The 27,307-nt window shown below is 48.9% G+C and overlaps 1 protein-coding gene across 1 annotated transcript; it reads right to left on the bottom strand.

Moving 5' to 3' along the window:
* RGS9 (regulator of G protein signaling 9) lies at positions 1-27,270 on the bottom strand. The gene is made up of 17 exons (XM_054394033.1): positions 27,208-27,270; positions 22,222-22,318; positions 19,200-19,250; positions 18,937-19,043; positions 18,144-18,195; positions 16,769-16,827; positions 16,262-16,338; positions 14,483-14,564; positions 14,070-14,141; positions 8,199-8,228; positions 7,843-7,904; positions 5,514-5,627; positions 4,416-4,531; positions 3,230-3,317; positions 2,555-2,693; positions 1,449-1,534; positions 1-169 (listed from the first exon to the last, which is right to left on the bottom strand). Exons 1-17 carry the CDS (start codon positions 27,268-27,270, stop codon positions 1-3), a joined length of 1,464 nt encoding a protein of 487 aa, XP_054250008.1.
* Between the last annotated feature and the right edge of the window lie 37 nt (positions 27,271-27,307).

Below are 27,307 nucleotides of genomic sequence, written 5' to 3'. Positions count from 1 at the left end.
CTACTTGGGAGGGTCCTGCTTGAGCTGGCTCCTGCGATCCAGCTTGCTCATGACCTGAGTGATGTCCACGGTCGCGGCAGCTTCTTTGGCTTTGGCCTCTTCCTCCTGCTGCCTCAGGATGATGGGGCTGGGGCTGGAGCGCAGGTGACGGCGTCCAAACAAACCAGAGCTGGGCAGAGAGTGAGAGAAAGAAGGAGGAGGTTACAGAAAAGCAGGAGGGCACCAACACCTCACCCCTGCCTGGTGAGCAAACTGACCAGGAGGGCAAGCTCAGACAGAGAGGGATGTGCCACTGTCACTGCATGACAACAAGGAAGCACAACGCAGATGAGGTGGTTTAAAGCAGGACTTGGTGACTCAGCGTCACACATCAGCTACAGAACTGCTCAGAGTGTGAACTCAGTCCCATTCCTGGTCCTCCTGAGGGACTCCAGGGCCAGCAGATGATCAGTACCTGACTCCCTGTAAGTATCTGCACGTAGCTAACACTCAGTGTGAAGCCAAAAAACTGCCATTAGTAGAACTTCTTCTGTGTCCTCAGTTAGCTCAACTGTGGGTGTTTGTGACACCCCTAAAACCCACTCATCACCTGCTTCAGCAAAGCCACTCCCAGCACCAATGGAGACCTCTGGATGAGGTACTGGCTCTTTAGCTCACCCAGGATGTTGAGTATTGAGTGTCCAGAACAGGCACTGGCAAATGTGAAGGTAGTCACCAAGGGTCACCCAGCAATCTGCCAGTGACCTTGTGATGTGTGGCTCAGGGGAAAATTAACCAAAACCCAGGCAAGTCAGCAGGAGGGTTTTTTCCCACTGAGTTGAAAAGGGCATTAGATGAAACAGTGGTGTGAAAGTCCACAATTCCTCTTTCTTGCTTGCTACTTGACAGTGGAAGAGGAACAGAGAAAGCAGCACCACCACCCAGTCTGGCTCTGACATTGCACACTCAGCTTGAACAGCAACTGCAGTTCAAATAGCCTGAATTTGCTACACAACCTTCATCTCAGTCTGGAAAAAGCCACTTCAGCTTTAGAAGGGGCAGGCTTATCTACCATGTGTCAGCAGTCACCTACAGGTAAGATGCTCTGAGGCTGCCTGTCACCTTCACCTCACAGCTCTGTCCAGCCAGAGCTGAGCAGAACCCATGGAAGGCTCTGCAGTGGTTCTGTCTCCCCTCTGGCAGCCAATGTTTCATGGGTGGTAGCTTTCCCATGCCCAGTACACAGTGCTGTCTCCTTCCAGGAAAGGAACCATGACTAATTCCACAGTCACAACCTGTCCCAGCAGACACAGGCTCACAAATCAACAGCATCATCGGTCTCAAAGCATCTTTGCAGTGAAAGAATTAAGCTAACACCTAGATGAGAAGCATTTTGCTGCAGTTCAGGCTTTTTCTCTCCTTGCCACCACAAGAAAAAAAATCCCACAATGCCAGCCAGTTTCACTTGCCTTTTTTTGACAGTCTCTTGAGGCACAATAGCCTTGGCCAACATTTCCTTGTATATTGGAGACTTCAAATAGCGGCCATAGGAGTCCTACTAGGAGGGAAAAAAAAGAAGAGAAACTGGTAGTTATGGGTTGAAAACACCCTTATTAAAATCCCCACCAAATCCAGCTGCTCAGGAGCCAGGGAGGCTGGGAACTAGATCATCTTCCCCAGCAGCCCAAGGGACTTTGCATCTTGCAGGCAAATGTAGCATTTTAAACCAATAGTCTTTCATCTTGGGGTAACATTCCCAGGATTTTCCATCTCACAGTAAAGCTTCCCGGGTAAGATCCAGACCAAAAGGCCTGAACTGAGCTTAGCCCAGGTCAGTGGTGTCTCACAGTCATTGCAAGGTGAAGTGCTCATGTTTCAGGAGCCAAACTTTTCAACAAGTAGAGGAAATGAGTGTGGTTCTGCTGCTGGCAGGGTCAACGTCCATCAGCTGCTGCTCTGGCCCATGATGCTCCCTCCTGCTATGTGTACTTTGTATGGCTCAGGAGGTCATTTGTAGTCATCATCATCTAATGAAGGCAATGACACACTGCATGCTGACAGCAGCCCACAGCCTGCTGCATCAGTCAGACCTAAAAGAGGTTGTCCCTCAACACAGAACATGTGACAAAAATCAGCACAACCCGAGATGGGGCACGTCTGGTTGTGCTCTTGGCACAAAACTCTTGCAGCTCTATCACAGTGGCTGTTCCCTTTCCCATCACTGCTGGAATCCAGCTGGATACAAGCATCCCACCCCAGGGATACCTGATGGGGCACACAGAATGGTTCTAAGTGAAAAGATTCATTCAGGCTTTGAATGAATGGGTGACCAAAGTGGTATTAGAAAATAGGACTTCAGCAGCCCCCTAACCTTCACCAGGTTGGGGACATACTGCCTTTGAGGGAAGAAGAAAGAGCAAAATACAAAGACCTGAACCAGTGCTTGCTTCAGTCAGCAAATCTGAAGGGACTCTCAAACAAAGGCCACTTGAAAGTGCCAGCTGATAGCACACAAAGGCAGAGCAAGGCCCAGAGACCTGGAATCCCCCTAAGGCTTTGGCAACAAGTAACAAACCTTTTTCATCAGCATGTAAATGTGGGTCTGAGCAGCATCTAAAACATAACGATGAGGGTGCTTGAGGCCTTTGACAGTGATGCCCATTGTTGTGCCATCGATGTTAATCCAGCGCCTCGCCCCTGGAGCCAGGAAGAGCCTGAAAGGAGAAGGAACCAACAGTGCCTTTAGCAACTGGAGAACTCCTGCAGGTTCCTCTGGCTGTGCATGAAAAGTCCCTTCAGCTCCTCACTACAATTTGCTGTCCTGATTTGAGGCAGTCCATCTCCTCTTCAGCAGTGCCACATCAAGTCACTTCCTCTTGCACTGGTAACACACAATATAAACCAAATTTCAGCCCAGTGGAAGCAAAAAGGGGCTGCTCACTAGCAAAAAGGTCTCTTCACTCTCCTTGTGGCAGCCCCAAGACCTTTGCTCTTGCACACCTCTATTTAAATGAGATGTTAAGAGCTCAGTGTACCAATGGAGAGAAGAGAGAAGTGGCCATATAGCAAAACAATACTTAGGCTTTCACCTTCAAGAGCTCCTTCCTGACATGGAGACACAGAACACCCACATTTGATGACAACTTACAAAGGAAAGACTCAGAAATAAATCATTTGGGGAATGATGGGTGGAAAAAAGTGATGGGACTGGTATACAAAGGGTTTATGGATGTAAAACTATCACACTTACTTGTAAATTTCTTCTGCTTTTTCTTTGACCTTGGATTGGTCTCCATACTTGAGGTCCTCACAGGCTTCCCAGAAGCTCAGATTCTCTCCTGCAGGCATCAGGGTGAGGAAAACACAATCCCATTTATCATGTCCTAAACTGAATTTGTTTGCCTCAATAGGTATTTGCCCCAGTTCAGTCTCCCCAGTTCTTACAGCCACCTTGATAACCCCCAGGAGGCCAGAGGAGTAAACCAATTTCTTCCTGCACTCAGCCCGCTGACACCTGTAAGAATGAACAACTCTAACCAGTTCCCCAGAATCACAGAATGTTAGGGGCTGGAAGGGACCTCTGGAGCTCATCGAGTCCAACCCCCCTGCCAAGGCAGGTTCATCTAGAAAAGGTCACACAGGAACAAGTCCAGACAGGCTTCGAATGGCTCCAGAGATGGACACTCCACCACCTCCCTGGGCACCCTCCTGGGAGTGGTTACCCCCCACTGGGAGTGTCCTCGGCTGTATTTTGTGTCCTGTGCCACTAGATGGTATTGCATGCACTGGCTGCAGAGCAGCCTCCAAAGGCACCTCCCCTGCCTTTACAGGATCACAGAATTCTACAGGTTGGAAAAGACCCTTGGGATCATCAAGTCCAACCGATAATCCTACTCTGCAACGTTCACCCCTAAATCATATCTCCAAGAACCACATCCAAACGACCTTTAAACACATCCAGGGTCAGCGACTCAACCACCTCCCTGGGCAGCACATTCCAATGTCTGACCATTCTTGCTGGGAAAAAAAAAAAAATAATAAATCTTCCTAATGCCCAGTCTAAACCTCCCCTGTTGCAGCTTGAGGCCATTCCCTCTTGTTCTATCACTAATTACCTGTGAGAAGAGCCCAGCACCAGCCTCTCCACAACCCCCTTTCAGGTAGTTGTAGAGAGCAATGAGGTCTCCCCTCAGCCTCCTCTTTATCCAAACCAAACAGCCCCAGCTCCTTCAGTCACTCTTCATCATTCTCCAGGCCCTCCCCCAGCTTCCTTGCCCTCCTCTGCACTGGCTCCAGCACCTCCACATCTCTCCACAACACTCGAGGTGTGGCCTCCCCAACGTCACTGCCCCAACTCACAGCACCTACTGCAAAGGTATGGATTGCTGGATTCCCACCACTGCCATGGGACAAAGACAGAGACACAGCAGACCCACCACTGAACTCCTTCTTCAGGAAGAGCTGGAAGTTCTGCCTCCCCTTGGGGTCCCGGATCAGCTCGCTGAAGTTGAAGGCCCAGCGCTCCACCCGCATTCTGGTGGGGACTTCCACCCTGCACAGGGTGCAAACAAACAGCTGCCTGCAGCCCATCTCCTTGGCAGGTTCCTTAAAACCAAAATGCCCCTTGCTGGAACGCCAAGAGACTTCCCAGCGCTCTCTGTTTTCCAGAAGGGCTGTATTGAGCTCCTAGAGTCAGCCCACCAAGTCAGCCAGAATTAAACAACTTGGTAGGCAGTGGGATGAGGATTTATCTTGGATTTACACTGCTCTCACAATGACAGCCCAGCTTTGCTGGTGCTTTGACTCAGTCCCATTCTGGAGGAGCCCAAAGCTTTGCTTCTCATCAAGGCATCCTCTGGAGCCCCTTTGGGGCTGTCCACTGAAGTGTTCTCACTCTAACAGGACTGCTGGTCTCAAATGAGAGCCAGGTACATGTTGTGTGCCTCAGGCCCAGAGGTGCCACTGGATAATTAGCAAATGTTGTCTGAATGGAAATCCGAGGCAGAGCTCAGAGAAGGAATGGAGAATGAACCACCAGTATGTGCCTGCAACCCAAACTCTCTCCTCAGAAAGCAGCCTGAGGTCTGTGCAAAGGCCAAGGGGCAGTAGTTGAACCTTGAATTGCTGTCCCATTGGCAGCACCAAAATTAGCAAGGTTAACTCTAAACCAAGTGCTGTACCTGAGGGTAAGTGCTTGTATTCCATTCCTGTGGTAGGAAGTGGGCTTCACTCACTCAAGGGGAGGATTAGACCAAACTCAGCAGGGGCTGAGTGCACACTCCCATCAACAGTTCAGGGATTTCTGTCATGTTAAGGAGGGATCCACTTGAAGGAGATAATGCTGGGAGTTCAGCATGGAGTATTCCCAAGAGATAGTTCCTTTAGCAAGGCCAAGTGATGTCAGAAATGGAATGTTTCCCTGCTCATGATCAGAGACCAGATACCATAACAAAATCAGAGGTTCCCTTTTCTGATGTCTATCAGTGTAAAGGTCAGGGTAAACCACAGGCTGCCAAAAGAATACAAACACATACAGCTTTGCATTGAAATCCCAGAAGTCAGGGTCATCTGTAATCCAGGGGTTGCTGGGGAGACATCCAGACAGGATAGGATCACTGGAGAGGAACTGCTCAGAGTACTTCACAAGCCTGCAAATAACCCCAGCAAAAAAATCAATCCACTGGTTTCCAAGCAGAGTGGCAGCCACCCTGGCTGCACAGATGATGAAGACCTTCAGAGGGGCAGCCCTGCCAGCACAGGGATCTGGAACATGCCCTCTGCCTTACTAGAGAAATCGATTCATTAGCTCACTTAATCTTTTCCATTTCCCAGCAGTAATCTCCTGGTTGTCTTTCAAAGCAGTGACTTTGTCAGCTCAAGGGCTGGGAGATACAAGACTCTTCAATTTCAAGTGGGACTAAGCCCCTAAACGGCTTCTGTCTCCTTCCCCAGCCAACTGGCAAAGGTCTGATCCTTTGTGACATGCATTAGACAGTGGAAGGTGCCAGAGAAGAGGAAAGCAAGTGGTGTTTTCACTCAGGGTGGGTTCTTCACAGCCTTTCCATGGGCTGTGGAAGAAGCCAGGGAGCTGCAGGAGAGGTGAGGAAGCACTGAGGGCACATCCTGGCTTCTCCTCTCCACCACTCACCTACCGCATGGCTCATTCCTCTGCAAATGGCTCTGAGGGCTTGGCACAAAGCAAAAATGTCTCTCTCCTAGCAGGAACCAGACAAACACTTCTACCTTCTAAGCTGGCCAGACTTGTAATTACAACCAATTTCACTAATGTCCCGGAATTTTAGCTTTCTTCTCCCTTTTTCATTCTTTAAAAAAAAAAAAAAATCATCTGGTTTCTGCATTTTGAATTCCTTCCAGGCCAAATCTGCTTTCATGTGCTGGGAGTGCACTGTTCAAGGGCCCATTGCTAACAGGCACCTTGGCATGGATCCTGCAGCTCTACAATGGGACTGCACAAAGCACACCAGAGGTTTGGCACGTAGTGCCCAGTCCTATCTTCCTTGCTGGAAATGCCAAGGCACTCAGCACCTGCAGCATTCCCTCCACTCCATACATCTTAAGCTACAAATCTAACCCTGTCAGCTCAGGTAGCACTGCTCTGTCCTTTTAGTGATCAGTGCTCCACAGCTCCTCCTAAACCAAGGCAATGCTGCTCATCAATAATAATTTGAGTTGGACCCAATCCTGCAGCTGAGATGGAGACCCAAACTTCCTGAGGATTTTTTGGTCTGGGTGACAGGACATTATCACATCAGAAGACTAGAACTAATGAGGGGGAAAGCTCCATTGCCAAACAGTTAAGCACCACAAAATTCCTGGAAGGTAGCCAGGTCTCCCCAGCTCACAGATGGAAAAATGCAGTCAGGAGAGTTTTAAGTGACCTGGGAGTCAGTGACAAATGAAAGGAGCAGAACTGCTGCTGCAAGCTGTGGTTCTCAGGAGACAGTTGCTTCCCAGACCCTTCCATTTCATTCACCCATGACTGTCTTCTCCCAGGAACAGGCCTGTTTATCTTGATAGGAATCTCTGGGTGGCAATGACTATGTAAATCAGACTGCTGGGATGGACTGCAGCTCTGGGCAGATGGCCAGCTCAGGAGATTCCAGGTACGAAATGCCTGTGGCAAGCACACTAATAGCCAATGTCAGAACTGGGAGCTTTGCACCTCACTGGCTTTATCAAGAATCTGATGAGGAAACACTCCCACTGAGAGGAGGAATTGTTAATTAATTGCTTGGACATTGATGGAGAGGCATATGTTCCTTCTTAACACAGAAGGACCAGAGGCTTTCCCAGCCCTGCTGCCTTCTGGTGTGTGTCACCTTCTGGTGAGCACCACCAATGAGCCAAAACAGTGATTGGGGCTGAATCCAGCCCAGCAGGCTGGGGACAAGGGACAGGTAGGTCAGTCTGTCTCTGCTGGTTACTCATCCTGCACTGGACAGACACTCTGGTGCATGCTCACAAGACAGACTCCACACAGCTGCCTTTCCAGACTGCAGAGCTGTGCTGAGTCCCAAGCGTCACAGCCCAGCCCTGCCCAGTCTGAACATCTCTTGATTTCAGAGGGAATCTCAACCAAGAGGTTGGTGCTGCTCTGCAGACTTCCATAGCAAAGCTCTCCTTAGCTCCAAGGGAGTCTCTTCATCATGACTGGGACTCTGATCCCTCCTCTGCCTTGTGTCTCCTGACCCAGGGAGTGCAGCCAGACAGCACACTGTGTGTGGCCACCACATCCATTCCCCTGACTGAGTCACCAGCTCAGAGCGGAGAGCTTCATCATCTCATTAGGAGATAAGTGCTGAAGACTAATTAACGTGTGGACAGAAGGAAATCAGGACTTACCCTCCAAGAGAGACAGAAGATTTCACTCTGGACTTCATGATGGACTGCTGATAGTACATGATCTGAGAGAGATCAGATGTGGTCATGGTTAGGAGCATGAAGATCTGAAGGCATGGCTCTCTCCATGGGAACCTCAAACATGTCCCCTCCCTGTTACTGGAACAGGTTGCCCAGGGAGGTGGTGAATGCCCCCTCCCTGGAGATGTTCAAGGCCAGGCTGGACCAGGCCTTGAGCAACCTGGGCTGGTGGAAGTTATCTCTGCCCATGCCAGGGGGACTGGAACTGGATGATCCTTAAGGTCCCTTCCAACCCAAACCAATCCATGAATCCATGAAGCAAGGGAAGGACCACTTACCTCTCTCCTATAGAACTCCATTGTTTTTTTCTGCAAAACAAAGAAACAGAAGCCATGAAATGGGGCTGGATGCTTCCACTTGCCCCTCTCTGAGCCCTGAAAACCCCATTGCAGGGCTGCCATTGTTCAGCCCTCTCCAATTAATTCTTACTACAATTAAAAAAAAAAAAAAATCAAGCAGAGCAGCTCAGCTAATCAAGGTATCATCAAAGCTAAGAGCATCCACACACTGCAAATTGTTCCATTAGCTGCATTTAGTGCCTAGCACTACTTCTTCCATCACAGCCTGCCTGTGTGCCTTCAATTAAGAGGTTACTCTAATGGAGCTAAAATAGATTCGTTTAGGAGACACAGATTAGATCATTCAATATTAGCTGAAGGAGACAGGAACCAACACATGGCAAAACATAAACACCACAATTAAAAGCCTCAGGAGCAGGAGCTGCTGTGCAAAGGGTGCTTACATGGTGATGTGAATAGCTCAGGCTGTGTTACTTGTCATCCACAAATGAGCAAGCAATTGAAGGCAAGGAATTAACTGCAGGGTGTTTATTCAGGCAGCTTCCTTTGAAGCACAGTTACTTTGTGTGAAATAAACTTGAGTAGGGAGAGGGGAAAAGACAGGGATACCCCAAGTCAGCCTTCAAAGGATTTCAGTTCTCCATCTGCCATTTTAGCCAACAAAAGCCACACCAATCTGCAGCCCAGAATTGTCCTCAGCCCGTGGCAGAGGTGGGGCTGCAGAGCACCTGGAGAAACGCTGTTTGTGAGGGATGAGCATCTTGTGTTGAATGCCACAGGCAGCCTGCTTCTCCCAGAAAGAGTAACTTGGGTACTGGGGAGATTCCCATGGGGCTCCAGAAGATTTTTGCTCATGAGATCAGTTAGAGATTGGAATCATCTCCCAAGGGAAGTGGTGGACTCCCTACATTGGACAGTTTGAAGACAGGTTGCTGGGTTGGCTCATTTCAACTGCACTATCACCTAGGAAGGTTGGACCAGATGATCCTTGGGGTCCCTTCCAACCTGGCATTCCACAGAGACATTTCTTTCCCAATAAAAATAATCACCTGCCTGCACAGGGAAATCCACTGCCTTTACTGTTCTGGAACTGTCCTCTTTAGGGAACTTTCTGTTTCAGACCAGCTATTTCCTGCACAACAGGAGTCCACTATCTCCTTGGGGAACCCAAGATACAAACCAGGCTCCAGCAGATTTACAAGTGCCAGTTGAACTGTTCCATTTGATGGAACTTAGGTGTGACCAGGGCATTTATTTCAGGAAGATCAACACATTAAAAGCACTAGACAGATCTAATAGGCCTCTTGTTGCTTCCTCTGTTTTGTCAAGTGGGTGCCCTGGGCAGGCCTGAAGCAGCAGGGTGAAGAGAGCTGGATGCTGGCACAGTGGCTTGAAGGCAGCTCACGTGGTAGTTAAGTTGTGTTATCTTCTACAGGGGTCTTAGAGGCAGGCAGCACAGCACACACACACGAGACAAACAGCTGGTGAGAGAGAGAAAAGGAACACAGTAAGTGAAATGGGACACAGAACAAGAAAGGCATGAACTAAAATGCCAGCACAACAGAAAAATTGCATGTGGGCAATTTTTTGCAAGCGAAAAATTGCAAGTGAAAAAAAAATAAATAAATCAAAGCTAATGCCATGTCTGCAAACAGGGAAAGATTTCTCCTTAACAGTGCATCCTGCACCAAGGATCTCCTCCTGCCACAGCGTGAGCCCTCCAGAGAGCTGGTCCTGGGAAAATCAGGGAGGTGTGGTGGGCTGCTCCAGGGTGGGAAAGGGATTTGCCAAGGCTCACACACAAAAGAGGCTATGGCACAAGAAGAGCTGAGCAGCAGTGAGCAGTGGCACACACTGGACTGGAGTAGAATCCAAGAGGAGCCCAGCACTGAGCACTCTGAGGGCTGCAGGTGCTGGCTGTGCTCAGCCCTTTCCAGTCCTCAAATCCACAGTAACTGGGAAGGATCTCAGCTGTTTCACCTCAAAGCTGCACATCACTTAATTTCCCTTTCTCCCACAGTGCTCCCCTGAGCTGTTTCCACCCTTGCTGCTGGTACAGGGAACCTGCACACTGTGTCCTGCTAAGCACTGCCAGTTGTCCCCATCCTTACCTCCTGTCACTGCAACAGCAATGACAAAGTGCTTTCTACAGCCACCCACCCTCCCTCATTTGGAAGGGAATAATTTTTGGAACAAAGGAGTAATTTCTTATAATGAGATTAATTTTGCAGTGCCCTTAACGAGTGACTTATCACAATTACCAGGGCTAAGCTCCCCAGCCCTGCAGGCTTCAAATCAAAAAGGCAATTAGTGAAAGACCTTGGTCTGTCTCAGGCGAGTGCCCTGTGCTGTTAAACATCCTCCACCCCGAGACATGCAGCAGCACTTGGACACCCTGCATGGCCCCACCACAAAGCTCACTTGGGAGGCAGCCAGGACCTGCCCAAGAGCCCTGTGGCTGGAGCTGATCCACACAGCTGAAGCCACGAGCTCCTACAAAAGCTTAACATCTGCTAATTCCCAGCTAACCATTCCCATGGACCTCCTCTGCTCTCCCTGTGGGTCTTCCTGACCACATTGTGGAGATAACAGTTATGGCCATCGTGTTTTTGCCTCTCTGGCCACCATTCAGCATTTATAGAGGCCACAAACAGTTGGACAACAGCTTTTGTGTGTGCTCATACAGAGCTGAGAGGCAAGAACAAGCAAGGCCACTGTTACCCAGAGCTCATTTGGGGCCAGAGCACAGTAAATCACACTTGCACTCTGCCCTGGGCTCCCTCTGCCCATGCACACAGCTCAGCAAGCTGTGGTGATGACCATGGGGATCACCAGCTGCCAAGCACAGCTCAGCCCTGCCCCAGAGCAAAAACCTGGCAGCGTGGCCCCTCTGCCCCTGCCATGGCAAACAGCACTCCAGTATGCACACAGTCCTGGTTCTGCACACAGTCTCAGAATCCCAGCATGGTGGGGTTGGAAGGGATCCAGTCCAATCCCCCTGCTAAAACAGGGACACCCACAGCAGATTGCCCAGGATCACAGTGTCCAGATGGGTGTGGAATCTCTGCAGAGAAAGAGAGTCCACAACCTCTCTGGGCAGCCTGCTCCAGTGCTCCTGAAGCCTCACACCAAAGAAGTTTTTCCTCATGTTTGTGCCTGTTGCCCCTTGTCCTATCTCTGGGCACCACTGAGGATTCTGGCCCCATCCTCTTAACCCTCACCCTTTAGGGAGGGATATGATCCCCTCTATCTTCTCCAGGCTAAACAACTCCAGGTCTCTCAGCCTTGCCCCATAGAAGACATGCTCCAGTCCCCTCAACATCTTTGTAGTTCTCTGCTGGACTCTCCAGTAAGCAGAAAGATCTTTTCTCTGGTGCAGATGGGAGCCTTTCCCTACACACAGCCAGCTGAGAGCCCTGCATGACAGAGGCAAATTCAGATGTCCAGCATAAGACCAGCTCAACATGTATCTCTGGTGCTTCCAGCCCAAGATCTGGAGATCAGCTCTGTAACATATGCCCAGTTCTGTGCAAACTGCTTGTTTTCCTCCTTCTTTATTTGCTTCTGACTCTTGTTTCACAACAGATGTGAGGGATGTAGCAGAAGGTATGTGTATAGCAGGCAGCCAAAGGGACAAATTAAATGACAGGGATGATCTGTGGCTGATTTGCTGCATACAAGAAGCCAAGGCACTTTCCTCAGTAGTCCCTGAATCTAGGGCAGTGAATTTTGGCTAAGCTGAAGGCACTTTTCAGAATGGCTCTCTGGTTCCAGAAGGCAGAAGCAGCTGAGTGTGTACTTGCAGGGGAATCAGCAGGCTCTGGCAGTTGCCTGGTAACTCTCTAAGCAGTGAGGCTTGATCATGAGACCTGGGTAACCAAAGGCTAAAGCATCTCCTAATTAGCTGTTCAATGGATGGCTACTTCTGCCTTACTCCTCCTACTCAGCTACAACTCCTAACTCATTATAACCTTGAGGGATGCCCATGGGTCAGCATCAAAAGTTCCCTTCAAAGGAGTGTGAGCACCTGTTTGTCCCCAGAGGACTCGATCAGTGAGAGAGGGGGCAGCCCACCAAAGGCCCTGCAGCAAGTGAGAGATGTTCATGCCAGTATCAGCTTCCAAGAAGTTGTTCTGATATCAGAAATTAATTATCACCAGGAACATTTTCCTTTCTCAGCAGTCAAGATGTAAGACAACTTAATTGGCCAACAAAACGAAGCCAGACTGCAGGGGAACAGAGCCACAAATCAGATAAATGGGTGCTGCATTCATACACTCATTTTCTGCTCTCATCATTTCACCTGTGTTAGAGCCAGAAGATGGGCTCACAGAACACATCAGTAAAGCTCTGCACTGCCTTCAGCAGGGTTAAGGTGAAGCCAACAAAGCACAGCCCAGCTCAGGGTTTACCAGCAGAGCTTGGACCATCCTTTGTGCTCACCAAAGGCTGTTGAGCCACAGGTGTTTGTGAGAGCAGCCTGCAGAAAGCTGCTAGCCCAAAGGTGGCTCTGTGGGAGCTTCTGGCTGCATGGTGTATGACAAAAGCAGGTCATGCTCTTTATGAAGCAAAAAGAGGAGCAAGAACTACCTTCCCTCTTCAGCTCAGCCTCCAGAGAGGAAGCACAGCTCAGAGACCAGTTTAAAGGAGAAAGGCAACAAAGTCTCCCTGAAGCTGATGTCTTTTGGCTCATGTCCTCCTCAGAGTCCTTGCCAAAGAAGGGAACTGACCATTTCTCTTATGTCCAGGGTGGGAACCAAACAGAGATCCCTCAGCTCACAACCTCAGTCCTACCAAGCAGCTGGCAGATGGCTATGGGCTTTCAGACCATTTGCAAACCTACAATCTGCTTCTCCACGACAGCTGTAAAACTGTGGGCGAGAAGTTGGCTCACTCCCCCCTTTTCTATTCCTCTCCCTTTCCACCACTCCTTTTCTCTTTAAAAAAAAAAAATATACAGATATATATAAATAAAGGTTTTCAGCAGCTGCTACTTATGGCACACAAAAAATGAAATACATCCCAACCTTACATTTTGCTCATTTGCAGTCTCTATAGCAACAGAACACAGTTGGCCAAAGCAATTATCCTGCCTCTGGCTGCTGAGATGTTTAAAGGCTGTTACAAAAATGAGAAGTTGTGGGAATACACTGAGTGTGATCACAGCAACATTTGCATTTAATTGCTGAGAGACTTCTCTTCCAAATGAGTACTTTTAAGGGCTCTTGTATTTGTGCATTTAAAAGGGCTGACAGAGAAAGTGAAGAGCAACTCCAGCTCCTCACCCCCTCTGCATTTGTTGTACAGTGGACTCTCAACCAGTTACAGCCTCCATAGTTCATTGATTCTGTTTCTTTATGGCCTAGCTATAGAATATGCATTTTTAAGCAGTATTTTGTGTCTCCTGCCCACCACACCAACTTCTCCACCATCTTGCCACACAATACCCTTTGGGAGGTTTTATTTTAAACCTGGATCTTTCCTCTGATCCTTTTACACCCAACACATCTCATTCAGCACCGACCAAAAGGCAGCAAAAAGCACCTGGAGACAGAGGATCCCTTAATTTGCTATCACTAGCAAAGAAAACATATCCTGTAGCTAAGGACTCACACTAACTGGTGTGGCAAGAAAGCTGACAAAGTATTTTCAACCCTGAAGAAGCTGCCAAAGCCTATTTTGAGTGCCCCACCCCTGGGAAAATGAGACAGCTTCAACCTCTGGCCTGCTAGGATGTCACAGCTGAGCTGACTCAGCCCATGGTGCCCAAAAACCACAGACCCAGGGATATTGTCTGGGTCCTCCCAAACAAATTCAGAAGGTGTGGAAGAAAAACCCAAGCTGCCTCACCTGGTTTACCTTACTTTCATTGGGATCTGTTGCACGGTCCACTCCGTACTCCAGGACGTCCAGCATGCCAGGCTGTTAGGAACAAGAAACAGCAACAGCTTTGTAACTCAGTGGTTGAAAGGCTCTGCTTCACAGACAGCAGTGCCCTGGGGAAGCTCTGATTAGGATCTGGGAATGCTCTCCTCTAAGCATGGAGGACTGCAGCTGGACCTCCCTCCTCTGCTCGTCTGAGAGTAATCAAAGAGAAAGGTGGTGTGGATTCAAGGCAGGGCTGAGCTGAGCCCTTCCCTGATGAGAAGAGGCAGAGTGCAGAGCCCAGAGACCAAGTCCATGGCCTCTAGCATACAAGAGTTTGTCCCAGGTGCCTGCAGGGTGGGCACCACTAAAGCCACCCACCAACACCCCCTACTCACAGGAGTTCTGTTGACAAGCCAGTAGGCTCTCTCCTGGCAGTCCAGGGCATACCTGTCTGCTTTCTTCCGCTCCTTCCCTGCCCTGCAAATCCAAGAACAGCATTTGACTCTCTCAAGGGAATCCATGAATGTTGCTCTCCTCAAACCAGTGGTCTGAGGAAGGGGACACACCTCCAGCCTGCCCGGTGGCTTGCAGCCTGACTGCACGATGCTCACATCCCACCCCAGCTAATTCTGGCCTGCAGATCATGCTGTTCACATGGCCACACATGACTGTAGCTTTGAGAAATCACCACCTTCCTGAGCCCACCTGGGAGCAGACACATCCTCTTTTAATTAGCCCTTTGGTAGCTTTATGCTAACAACCCAACTGCTCGTGGCCAGTCCGGATGCCTCATGCCTTTCCAGCTCTGATGCAGTATCTGAGGACTGCCAGGCAGAGATAAATCCTGGACACATCTCACAGGAAAGAGAGATATTTCTCACAGAAAGGATTTGGAAATGGTACCAAGCAGTGTTCCCAGGCAAAAACCCAAATCACCTCTGCTATTAAAAGTAAGAAGCACTAGCATGGTCTGGGATTGGACCAACTAAGTCTTTCCCAGACAAGTCCTGGGCAAAGTTTGGGACTTAGCACGGACAAGGGAGCATTCCCAAAAGGCTGTGTTTGCATGTGGCCACCCTGCTGTGGTTAAGAGGGTGGATGCAGGCTGCTCTGTACCAGTCTGCCCCAGCATCATCAGCAAACAGCCTCAGACGTGTTTAATCTACCAGTTCAGACACAGTCTTGGTATCTAAAACTGCGTTTGGCATCTCTTAGCCCAAGTCTGACCTCAGTTTACAAGAGCAACAGTCTGGTGTTTAATGAGACAGTTATCTGATGAGCTGGATTCTGACTGCTTGGCTGCCATCCCAGAGCAGACAAACGCTGCTGAACAGCACAGGCAGAGCCTGTCATGCCAGGAGGTAAAAAAGGTAAAAGGAATTCACAGAAACAGGAAAGCTCCTCTCTCCAAAGGTGGAATCCCATCTCATGTGCACTAACTTTCTTGGGAATTCAAAGGATTTCGTTCCTAAACACCAAGCCATATTGGCTGGGCCCCAAGAATGCACTTCAGAGTTTTCTCCAGAAGTCCCTGTTGAGAACATTGGCTACTTCTTGATCCAGGCCATCCAGTTCAACCATGAGACATGTGCAAGCAACAACTGAATCAGACCCAGAATAGGTCCAAAGTCCAGTGACCTGATCCACAAATGCCCATAGACACCCTTGAGCTAAAAGAAGCTGTCTCTAGTGAGAGTTTGCATGCCCCAGCCTCTCCAGGGAGTCCCATCAGGTACAAAATCAAACCCTGCCCTTGCACATTTATGCACCTGCAGAAACTGATTGCAAACGTGGCAGGAAAGGCAGTCCCCCAGCCCTGTGCTCTCACAAACCACAGCAATTCCTCATCTTTGGTGGACAGATGCCAGGCAGGGAGAGAAATTCAGGTGCAGTGGGCAAGGGTGAGGCTCTGCAAGGGGATATCCAATCACTTGAAAACATCTGAAATCCTTCACTCAGTGTATGAACTGAACAAAGTTTGCTTGTTAAACAGAGAAACCCCAAGCTGACAGGAAAGGCAGGTTTGTTGCACAATCCTGGGGGGCACTTACAAGTTCTTTTAAAGCTGCAGTTTGTTTTTAAACCTGCAGTTCAGCTGTGCAGCCAGGCAGTGAAGCTCTGCCTTCTCATTACCCCCCACACGCAGGCAACCAAAAGATTGCAAGTCAACTCACTTGTACTGCTCTTTGGCCTGCATAATGACAAAATCCCACTTGTAGTTTATTTTCTGATTGAGCATGTTGTAATGTTCCTGAAATTAAAAAAAAAGTAAAAAAAGAAAAAAAAAAGAAAAGAAGGCAGTTAGTGTGACAATTCTGAACAAGACACTCCCATGCTAGGCTTTGCTTGACTCTCCACATCTCAGCTACACCAGGCTGGCAACAAAGCCAAGGAATCTGGGTTGTTCTGAATGCAATTACATGAATTGCAAGAGTTCAAAAATGCCACTGCAAGGAGGGCAATTATCCCTGCTAAAACGACTGTTGGCTTCAGAGCATTTTCCTGTACTTATTCCACTTTTTCCCTTACAAAGTTTTGGCTCTGGACACTGCAGGAGCAACACCTCATGCAACTGAGGAGGTGATTCTTTTTTATTTGCCATGCTCCATTCATGAGCAACAGAGGGATAAAGCTGCAGCAAAGGAGGGGCTTGCAGTGGAACAAGCACAACCTCTTCTTACCTTTTCATATTCTTCCAAAATCCCTTTCCTCTTAATGTTCTTCTTTGCTAGGTAAATAGCTGTGGAAGGAGCAGCAGATAAGCAGTCAGACCAAGAAATCCAAGAACAATTACAATTTTACCCACATGACCAACACAGGAAGCTTTGTGTGTTATAACATCTGCCTGGACATCAGCTCCAAGCTCACTGAAAAGAAATCAACTTGGTGCTTTCATTTTGTTGCTGATGCTCTGGTGGGATTGTGCCCAGGCTGGGAGTAACCATGCAGAACATGCAGTGTTGTATCTTCTGCCAGCAGCTCCTCTGGGAACCCAGCCAGGGCTTCACAGGTCAAGGGATTCTGGAGCAAATCTCTAAGATGTTGAGATTCTTCAGTTCGATCTTCAAGTTTTCTGAACACAGGCCAATGCATTGTCTCAAGCTCTATCAAAACCTTTCCAGTCTAAAATGGGCTTTTTTTATTTTCCTTGAAGATCTACAGCATCATGCAGGTAAAAGCCACAGAGGACAATCTGGGCATAAACAAATGAGTCTGAACTCCACAGCCCACAGGAGCAAACCAAGCTGATCAGCCCAAGCTTCATGACCAGTGCTATAATGAAAGCATTATAAAGGCAACAAAGGATTGATAAAGGGCCATCAGGTGATCCTGGAAGCCACTGTGCATTATATAAGGAAAGAACCCCCCTGAATCATAGAATGGTTTGGGTTGGAAGGGACCAAAAAGATGATCCAGTTCCAACCTCCCTGCCACAGGCAGGGACACCTCCTGCTAAACCAGGTTGTTCAAGGTCCTGTTCAAGCTGGTTTTGAACATTTTCGGGGCTGCAGCCTCCACAAGTTCTCTGGACAACCTGTTCCAGTGTCTCAGCATCCCCATGGTGATGATTTTTTTCCTAACATCTAATCCAAACTGAGCTTCTTCCAGTCTGAAGCCATTACCCCTCACCCCATGCCTTTGTGAAAATGCAGGGCTTGATCCAATCCTAGAGGAAGACAGTCTTGGGCTCAGGGCCAGGAACACACTTAAATACTCAAGGAAATCTAACCTTGTGTTTAAAAGTCTTCCCTACCCAGCAGAGCATTTCAAGTATGTTCCAGTCTGATGGGCCTTGGAGGAATGTAAGAGAAGCTTAAACACTTCCTCTCATCCAGGCCACCAGAAGGAGGTCACATCCAGAGCCTTCCTTCAGTTCAGCATTACTGAGGATTATTCACAAGACAGCATGAAAGAAAATGCAAGGGCTGGGCTCTGCATGTGGAGGGGACACACAGCACAAAGAGGTGACAGCAACCAGGGTGCAGGACTACACAGTGTGCCCACACACACAGGCTGGCACTGGGCCACCTACACAGGCACAGTGCTGTCACTTACCATAGTCTGTGTCATCAGCAGGCCAGCCCTGCACCGGCCAGAAGTAGGGGGTCTGCAGGGAGAAAAGGCTTTTGTTAGTGCCCAGCAGCCCTGAACTCAGGCCAAGAGGTGCACAGCACCATCCGCAGCAGAGGAACATTCTCCTCTGCTCAGTGCCTCAGCTCCTTTGCTGTGCCAGCTCACAGGGTGACGCAGGACAGCTACAGCAGCAGCACTGAGGTCAGCAGGCTGCCCACATCACAGCCACCCCTGCTCTGCAGTCAGTTACCATGGCCAAGCTCTCTGTGCTGCCTGAGCATTCAGGCTGAGGGGCTGGAGCCTGACATGGCACCGTGAGGGAAGCAGGCTCCTCATTCAAAGTACCAACACAGGTGTCCTCATTCCCCATCCTAGTGAGAACAGCCCAACCAGGAACCTTGACAACATCCTGCTGTCACTCTGCTTTGTCTGTGTTCATGATCCAGTCTCCCCAGATCATTCCATTTTCAAGCAGCAATTCCATTTGCTACTTTAAGACCAGGAAGGGAACACAGACTTGGAAGGAAGCACAGCTATGAAGTTGAATGAACATGCTTGAGTTGGTTGAAGCAAGTGTCACAGTTCCCCTGTCAACTGTAATCTGACACATGGAACTGGCAGAACTGGCCTGAGGCCTCTCTGTGGATCCCTTCCTCCTAGCAGGTCTACACAGCACAGCCTCACCACAGCAGCTCCTGGGGAACTGTTCCAGCTGCCTGTCTTCAAAACCAGTGCTGAATTCCCTCTCAATGGCTTTAGAGAAGATGCAACTCACTTGAAACCTGTACAGGCTGCCATCTGGCTTAAGGGTGAGATTCTTTGGCTCCTGAAGAGGGTAGATGTATCCATATTTAACAAACAGGTCTCCCAGGTGCAGTGCCTCTGAAAACAGACAAGGCAAAAACACTATGCTGGGATTTAAAAGTGAGCTGCTACTCAGGAGAGAAGAATTCATCTAAGAGGCTTTGTCTATGGAGACCTTAAAGTGTCACAATGCAAAGCTGAAAAAGCCTCCCTCATTGTTACATTTCTACCAACCTTCCTGAGTGACCTGCAGGCGCTGAAGGATCCATTGCAATATATCATTACCTGTAAAACAAAGCAAATGTCAGGTGCTTGAAATCAGGAGCATGCGAAATCCCTGGGCAGAAATGAGAACTCTCCAGGCCTTGCCCCTCAGAGTACTCTGGGTCCCGCCAAGTGCAGAGACCTCTTCTTGTAAACATAGACTCAGAATGGTCTGGGTTGAAGGGAACCCCTCTGCAGTCAGCAGGGACATCCTCAACTAGATCAGGTTGCCCAGAGCCCTGTTGAGCCTCACCTTGAATATCTCCAGGGATGGGGTCCCAACCTCCTCCCTGGGCAACCTGTTCCAGTGTTCCACCACTCTTGTGGTAAAGAGCTTGTTCTTAACATCCAATCTAGATCTGCTCTTCTCTAGTTTGAAGCCATTGCCCCTTGCCTTATCACTGCAGGCATTTGTCAACAGCATCTCTCCATCCTCTTGTAGGCCCCCTTCACATACTGGAAGGTCATTACTAGGTCTCCCTGGAGCCTTCTTTTCTCCAGGCTTTCAAACACACCACAGAGGAAAAGTGGAGGTCAAATGCACTGCTGGTTTCTCACTGGCCATGCTGCTTTCTCCTCACCAAGCAGGACCCTGGGAAAGGAGGCCCAAGGCAGGCAGTGACCTCAGGATGGCACAGCATGAGCATGCAGAAGCACACCAGGCCTGAGCAACAATTAAACCCTCAGCATTGGCTTAGAAAGGACTTAAGCAATGCAGCAGCCTCCATGCCCAGGGAGGGTGAAGTGCCCCTTGTGTTGCACCATTTTGTCGTGAAAGAGTCACTGCAAAGTATCTCCAGCTTCACAGAGCAAGGTCCTGTCCCAGTTTTAGTAAGAGACCAGCAACTGGTCCTCTAGAGTCCTTTTAAGAGCCTCAACTTTCAGTGCAGAAGGAATGTCCAAGTTGCAGATCCAAGTTGTAGTGGCAATAGTAGGACACAAAGAAAAACAAGGTTTCTGCATTCCCAGACAATTCATCTCACCCAGACCTTTTGTTGAAGTGTGACCAGTACTACATATAAACCTCCAGCAGTTCTAGTTTTATGTCCTGGGGAGAAAATTCTATGAAGTCCCTTCCTCTTTCATGAAGAGGTCAAAAAAAAAGCACTCATCCCCTGCTCTGTTGCTGGTCTTCTCCTCCAAACTCCCCTAAGACTGCAGATCAAGGTGCTGACCTTTTCTTGACATTGCAGTGATGACTTAACTTTCTAATAGGGGCTCAGAGCTCTTATCCTACCACTTGCTTCCTGAAATAGATGAAATTAAAGGATTATCTCATCACTCATTTCTAGACAGCTCTCTCTGTAAGCATTTTCCCCCCAAAGGTAAGCATTTAACAGGAAGGTTTCTTTGCTTTTTCTCTTGTGAGCCATTTTACTGATGTTGAATTTAACCACTTAGCTTCCTACCTAGTGAAGAGCCAAGCTCTCTTCAGTGGGTCTGCATCCACTGCTCTAACATCTCCACTATTCCCCCCACTAAACGTGAATCTGTGTCTTTTATAACACCCAGAAGCCACCCAGTGTCTATGCACTAAAAATATCCTACCTCAGAGAGTGATGACCACCATGCAAGGAGGCCATGAAGAAGCTGACTAGAATTCAGGACTTATGCAAGAGGGAACCTGTAGGCATTCTGGTTAAGGAAGCAGAATAAAGCAGACAGCACACAAAGAGGATGAGCATCGACAGGCATCTTCCCATCACGTCATGGACTTTCAGGAAGTGGCATTTTACACTGGTCAGACATCAAGAAGAGCTTGTTCCCCCTGCACTTAATCTAAGGGGTATGTCATCTTCAGGCCAGGAGGAATCTTCTCTGCAGCACTGCCTTAACTGCTCACTGACAGCTCTGGGAGTCAAGGCCAGCTCCTTTGCAGGTGCAAAGCCCTCCTCCAAATTCAGCTGCACAACAGCTGTGTAAGGCAGGAAAGGGTCTGTAGTGTAATGTGTAATGTACAGAGGGTGCTGCTGCTTCAGATGTCATTCAAGTTCTCCTTACCCTTTCACTGACTGACTGTACTCCTGGGCAAGTGACTTCATCTCAGTGCTCCCTCAACTTTAAAAAAAAAAAAAAAAATCCAAAACCAAAAATGGGGTAAACACCACACAGGGCCTGCCAGGCTTGGCAAATGCAGTGGGGAAAAATTAATCTCCCTGGCTAAGTTGTCTCCTGAGTTGCCTGGAGCGAGCTCACTGGTTTCAGTGGGAGTTTTTGTTCTGAATTTCAAAGTGCTGCAGAAAGACCAAAGCAGGAGGAAGAAACTTGGATAGAGTATGTGTGAATATTTATAGGGGAGGATCCCTCACGAGAGCTCTAGTGGAGGTTTGAAGTGGAGGGAAGCAGAAGTACTGATAGTGCCCTGACAGGAGCTGGCAGGCAGAGAGGAGACTGATAAGAGCTGCCTGTAATGCTGTAGGTGACACAGCACAGCTTCCAGTCTGCTGCTTCTTCAGCCTGCTTGGAGAAGGAGAAGCTGTCACTTAAAGGCAGAGAAAGGGCTGAATAGTGCATTTCCTATGTGCTGAATAAAAATTGTTATTATCAGAAAAATCTAAAATTGTTTATTGCTCCTTTCTGAGGTACCACCTCTCAGTCTGACTATTTTCATCAGACTGTAATATTTATCTGTACTTGTGATCCAGTCTCACTGAGAACATGACAGGTCTGGAGGCTGAAGCACCTGCTCACCTCTCTGCTAAGAGAAAGCAAGGTCACCTGAGACAAACTCACATGAGACAGCTAAAACTGTGTGATTATCACCTCTGTGTCTCTGATTCAATGAGCTAGGAGTGAAATGAGACCTAAGTGAGAGGAGATAAAGGCAGCAGGTTTGTCTCAAAGGACAGACAGCAAGTATTTATTGGGACCACTGGCCCCAGTATGCAGCCAGGCAGTGGTAACACTGAGGTGGTCATGAAGACCACACAAAGCTCACCCTGATGAGCTTCCTTGGCCCAGAGCCCCCCCCCCCCAAAAAAAAATCTCTCACCTGTCACAGCATGTGGGATGTCTGTGACCATCACTGTCTGTGTCTGTGTCTTGATGCCTTTGTCTGGATTCTGCATCTCCATCATGAGCGCTTCGATCTGCAAAGCACAGGAAGGATGAGATGGATTACAGGAGTGGACAGGAGGGAACCCCAGGACCACTACAGCAGCCCAGAGGTGTGCCACAAGAATGGATGCTATGGCCACAAAGTCCTCTCTGAAACTCCTCTTGCCACTAGAGATGCCACCTCCAAACCACATCCTCTGTCACATTGACTGAGTCTCACTCCCTACTATAGAAGACAGCCAGGGCTAGCCCATGAGAGACAGGAGGGGACTTCTCCATGAGAGCCCAGTTCAAAAAAAAGACTAAATCTCTGCAACCCATAAATGCTCCTCTCTGGCTCAGTGGCTATTTTCTAGGGCAACAGGAGAGGAAAGAAAAAAAAATGAGGAGGAAAAAAGTCTGTGCTTGTATTGCACAAATAATACCCCAGCTGTGCACAGACCTGCAGATCTTGCACTATGAAAATAAGCAATATTTTGGCTGGAGACCAAACAGCAAAGGTTCTTTCTGGTGTGCAGATAATAAGCAGACAGGACTTTAGAAGAGCAACAGGAAAAGCACACCGCTTTGCTCCAGGGCTGAGCAAGAAGCTGCAGCCTGGGGGAGTTGAGAACAGTCTGTCCTTTGAGAAAGCACAGCCACCACCCAGCCAAGGCTTTGAAAAGCTGGCCAAAGGCTGATTACAGCAGGGACCAGAATTTCCATGTGGGAAAGCAGGCTGCAAACACCGGAACAGAGCCCAGGTTTGTAGGAAGGAGGCGTACAAGGCACCCTTCGGCCGTTCCTGTGGATGGCTGCACCCAGCCAGTGGGGTCTGAGCCCTGCCTGTGGGCAGCAAAGCTCAGTCCCTCCAGGGGCAGGGCAGACACCATCTGAAGCAAGTCACCATCCAGAGCAAGCCACCCCTCTGTCTGGCAGCATCTCCTGCCTTTGATTCCTGAGGGATGCTGATGACTTGTTTATAACAGATCATGTTACAGAGGATGAGTCTTTCACCCTCAGGGCCAGAATTCTTCTATTTCTGGTTCCCTGTTATCTTTTGATCTTTTTAAAAGAAGAAGATTCTCAAAGGTATTTTCCTCCTGTTATATTTGACTTCCTACTAGCACCATCTCAAAAGCACAATAGCCTCCTGCTTGCACTTAGGATCCTCTGTTCAGATGGGTGAAGTTGGAACATGCTCCTCATCTCCTTATTTTAGATGACTGAGTACCATGAGAGCATAGGCTTTGGGGAAGATGCTCCTTCTTGTCTTCTGCTCTCAGAGATAAATCACAACTGGTCCAACAGGACCAATTTGGTCTCTCCACACGTTAATTTTGGGTGAGGCTGTAGCTTTTTAACCAGGATTAGAGTATTTAATGAGTGTGACTTGATGACACTCATGCACAGTGATGGGTATTGTCTTCACAGGCACCACAGCAACTTTGGTCCTAAGTCTTGCCAAGTTCAGTGAGGATTTAAGCCTGTAGTGACAGGCTGCACTCTGGGCTTGACAGTAAAGATGGATTTTCAACTGTTTTTAAAGAGAGTGTCAAATTAATACTAAATCAGAGAAGCCTGGTAGAACGTCACACAAGTATTTGTACAAATACTTACATAAAATGCCTTGAAATGGCAAAACCAGACCCAAAGCGATGGGATCTGAAGACCTTTTTAGACCTTTTAACAGAACCTCCAATTTCAGCCTCAGCAAATTCAAGGCTGGGCATTGAAGAGGTGTCTGTAGCTGTGTGAGGTGAGATGAGGTGAGGCAGGATGGTCCAGTAGGCAGGACACTAGTTTAGCAGACTCCTTTTAAGCTCCCTTTAAGCAAACTCAGGTATCTCAGGTAAGTCACTTGCTCTCCCCAAAACTGCACATCCACTCTGCAGACAGCACTTCTCCAGCACACAGGGACACTGGGGATAACATCCCACTGCTCATCACCACCCTACCACAGTGCCATGACCCCCAGGCAGGTCTCACCAGGCTCAAACAGGACTTGAATTCACTACAAGGGGTACAGCACACCCTGCCCCAGCACAGGGCTGCCTTTCACTTGCCAGTGAGCTCCAGAGATAGGTCTGTGCCAGCCAGCAGAGAGGAACTGGCTGAGGAACCCACACAGCCTCCAGCACAGCTCATTCCCTCCAACCAACAAAGAACTCCAGATTCTTGTTGTGTTCTTACCCCACTAGGCTTCTTCTCTCATCAGAGAAATAACATCAGTTAAAAAGAAACAAGCAAGATGAGCCAGGGAGCTGCTGCTGGGGGGCTGTCTGCTGCTCTGGCTGCAAACCATGCACTTTGCTGATGAAAACTCTGTCTCTTCCTCTTCTCCTCAGGGAACACAGCTGACTAAGAGTTGCTGGTGATTAGGAGCTGCTATCAGCAGCAGCCTGGTATTGAGAGGCCAGGAGGCTTGGTTAAAACACAGTGGGAACATTGACTTGCTGTGCTGAGGGCTCTGGCACTTCTTGTCACGCTTTCAGCCAGGGAAGTGCTGTCTGGTTTGAGTTTTGTAGAGCCCAGAAGCCGCTTACTGACACTGGTTGAAGGGTAGAGATGCACACAGAGGTAACCATCAGCAGGAGGACTGCTAAAGGAGCCAGGCTCTGAGGTGAGCTCACCCCAAGCAAAGAGCCACCAGGAGGAACAAGCCCCACAGAGGTCTCCCTTCAGATCAACTAAAACCTCTGCATGGAGGTGACCTCACCCTGAAAGCCACAGAGGAGAAAATAATACAAGTGTCTGCCCCCATCTGATTGCAGGAAGTCACTGGGTTCACCAAATGCAAATCATAGAATCATTAAGGTTGGAAAAGACCTCTAAGATCATCAAAAGTCCAACCATCAACCCAACACCACCAGGCCCACTAAACCATGTCCTAAAGCGCCATGTCTGCATGTTTGTTGAACTCCAGGGATGGGGACTCCATGACCTCCCTGGGCAGCAAAACTTGAACGTGTAAATGATAAGAAGAAGCATCACTGCAATTTCTGGGGCTTCCCCCCTGTTCTGACTTGCTTCTGTGCCAATATTCTTTCTAGTAAGTTTAAGAGGGGAAAAAATAGAATAAAACAACCTAAGCATTAGTTGTATTTCATGGACTACAAAATGTTGCAGGGCCTTGGAGAGGGCTCCCCAATTCCCCCATGGTTAAGACCATGCTCTACATCCAGCCTGAGTCATGCAGAGCAGCCTCATACGTGGCACTGCCCACCACCCCCAGAGCAGCCCCCTTTCCTCTCCCCCTGTCTGACAGCAGGATTGCTGTCAGCCCAAGCTGCCTGCTGGAAAACCAGTGCATGGAGATCCATCACAAGAGGGCCAGCAGCCCATCAGCAAGGTGAAAATCCCACAGAGCAAACCCATCTTACAGCCTGCGTGTCAGCTGTTGGCAAAGCTTGAGCACAGACTTAAGTAATTAAGAAAGCTCCTCCCTGGGATTTTAGCTCAGGGTAGATCTAAACCTGCAAGGTGCTTGCTGGATGCATGCTGAGCACCATCAGCTCCCACCACAGGCAACCAGAAAAGGTGCTGGATATTTGAGGGCAGCTCAGAAGATGCGGCTGTCCATACACAGACCACGTTAGCATGAAACTGTCAAGGTTCCATCCATCCACAGCTTCCCAAGGTCTGAAGAAAACAGAGGAGGGAGGAAAGCGGAGGTGCCAGACAAAGCCTTTACGTAGGAGCTTGCCTTCCTGGCTCTAACAGGTCTTAGACTTGCAAAGCACTGCAAGTACTCCAACCCTCTCGCTGACAGCCAGTGGCGCATGCTCTGTGACAGCCACTCGCTGCATTGTGATGGATCTTCCCAGCCGAGGAACTCAGAGCACTTTGCAACGACTGCTGGGCTCCTCCAGAGCAGCTAAAGAACAGCTGCTGGAAGCTGTTTTCTCCAAGCACACAGCTTCTCCTCTGCACCCACGCACACAACTCAGTGCAGAATCTGGCCCAGACTATTTCCTTTGGCAGAGCTCCCCAGCCAAATTTACCTTGAAAGACACAGCACCAAAGAAAATACCTTTTTTTATTTCCCCTAGTGCTTGTATTGCCAGGCTCATACCTTAGCATTGAATAGCCCCAAATTTCCCACCTTTTTCCCTCCTGGAATTCTCCTTGGGTTGTGGGCGTTGCAGGAGAGCCAACTACACCTCAAACAGCAACTGGCTGGCTGTGCTTGTCAGTGGAAATTCAGTTAATTCCACTCAACGGGATAAGCCAGAGGCAGAAGAGGTGGGTGGGGGAAAAGCTAGCTTAACACCCTGCTTTTAAAAATCTGCAGATAGCACTTTACTAAAAGCAGCTACGCTTTTGAATGAATGCTACCAAAAAAAAAAATACACCAAATGCTTTAGATACCACATCCAAAAAGCGTAGGTGTGCCTCTTCCCACGCTTTCAACTGCTTCTGGTCACAAATACGCTCATTTCTGAAAAAGTGGAAAGAGGCTGAGGGCAGACAGTTGGCCATGACAGCTCCTCTGAAAGCAGACATCAGCTAGGAGCACACAGGCTGGACAGACTGAGGCTCTAGAGCTGCTTTTCCCCTGGGAAATGATACACTTTTGAGGGTATTTGGGGGTAATGATAAAAGAGAGGGAGACAATGGGTCAGAAGAATAATTCAGATGAGGCTAAACTGCAAAAATAAATGAAATTACAGCTTAATTTCCTCTGTGTTACTCATCTTCCTACCCTGAACCCTAGAGCCAGCTGGGATCCAGAGGGCTCTGCAACAGGTTAGAGCCCCAAACCCCCACAGACGGGGCTGCCACCCCACACACTCGGAGAGGCCCCGGCGCTACAAACACTGCTTCTCCCGGTCAGCGCTGCCCCGGGCACCGCATCACCCCTCCTGGACGCCGCCCCGACGTTCCCCCGTGCTGATGCTCATCACGGTGCGGCCGTTCCCCGGCGCTTCTCAGCCCTCACCTTTTTCAAGAACGCCATCCGCGGGCGGTAGCGCTGCCCCTGGTCGAGTCGGGTGACGGTCATGGTGCCGGACCGAGCTGCGCGGCGGTGCAGAACGAGC

The sequence above is a fragment of the Indicator indicator genome, chromosome 29 (genome assembly GCF_027791375.1).
Source record: "Indicator indicator isolate 239-I01 chromosome 29, UM_Iind_1.1, whole genome shotgun sequence".
Lineage (NCBI taxonomy): Eukaryota > Metazoa > Chordata > Aves > Piciformes > Indicatoridae > Indicator > Indicator indicator.
Note: the sequence above shows the minus strand (reverse complement) of the source record. Positions and strands in the feature narration are given on the sequence as shown.

What these genes read in the sequence shown, in the direction of transcription:
- RGS9 (XM_054394033.1), bottom strand. Translation starts at nt 27,270, where the DNA reads ATGACCGTCACCCGACTCGACCAGGGGCAGCGCTACCGCCCGCGGATG. An exon ending in CAGGCCAAAGAGCAGTACAA is followed by an intron (nt 14,565 to 16,261) that starts GTGAGTTGACTT and finishes TTGGATTTGCAG; the next exon opens with GGCAGGGAAGGAGCGGAAGA. An exon ending in TTTACATGCTGATGAAAAAG is followed by an intron (nt 1,535 to 2,554) that starts GTTTGTTACTTG and finishes CCCTCCTAGTAG; the next exon opens with GACTCCTATGGCCGCTATTT.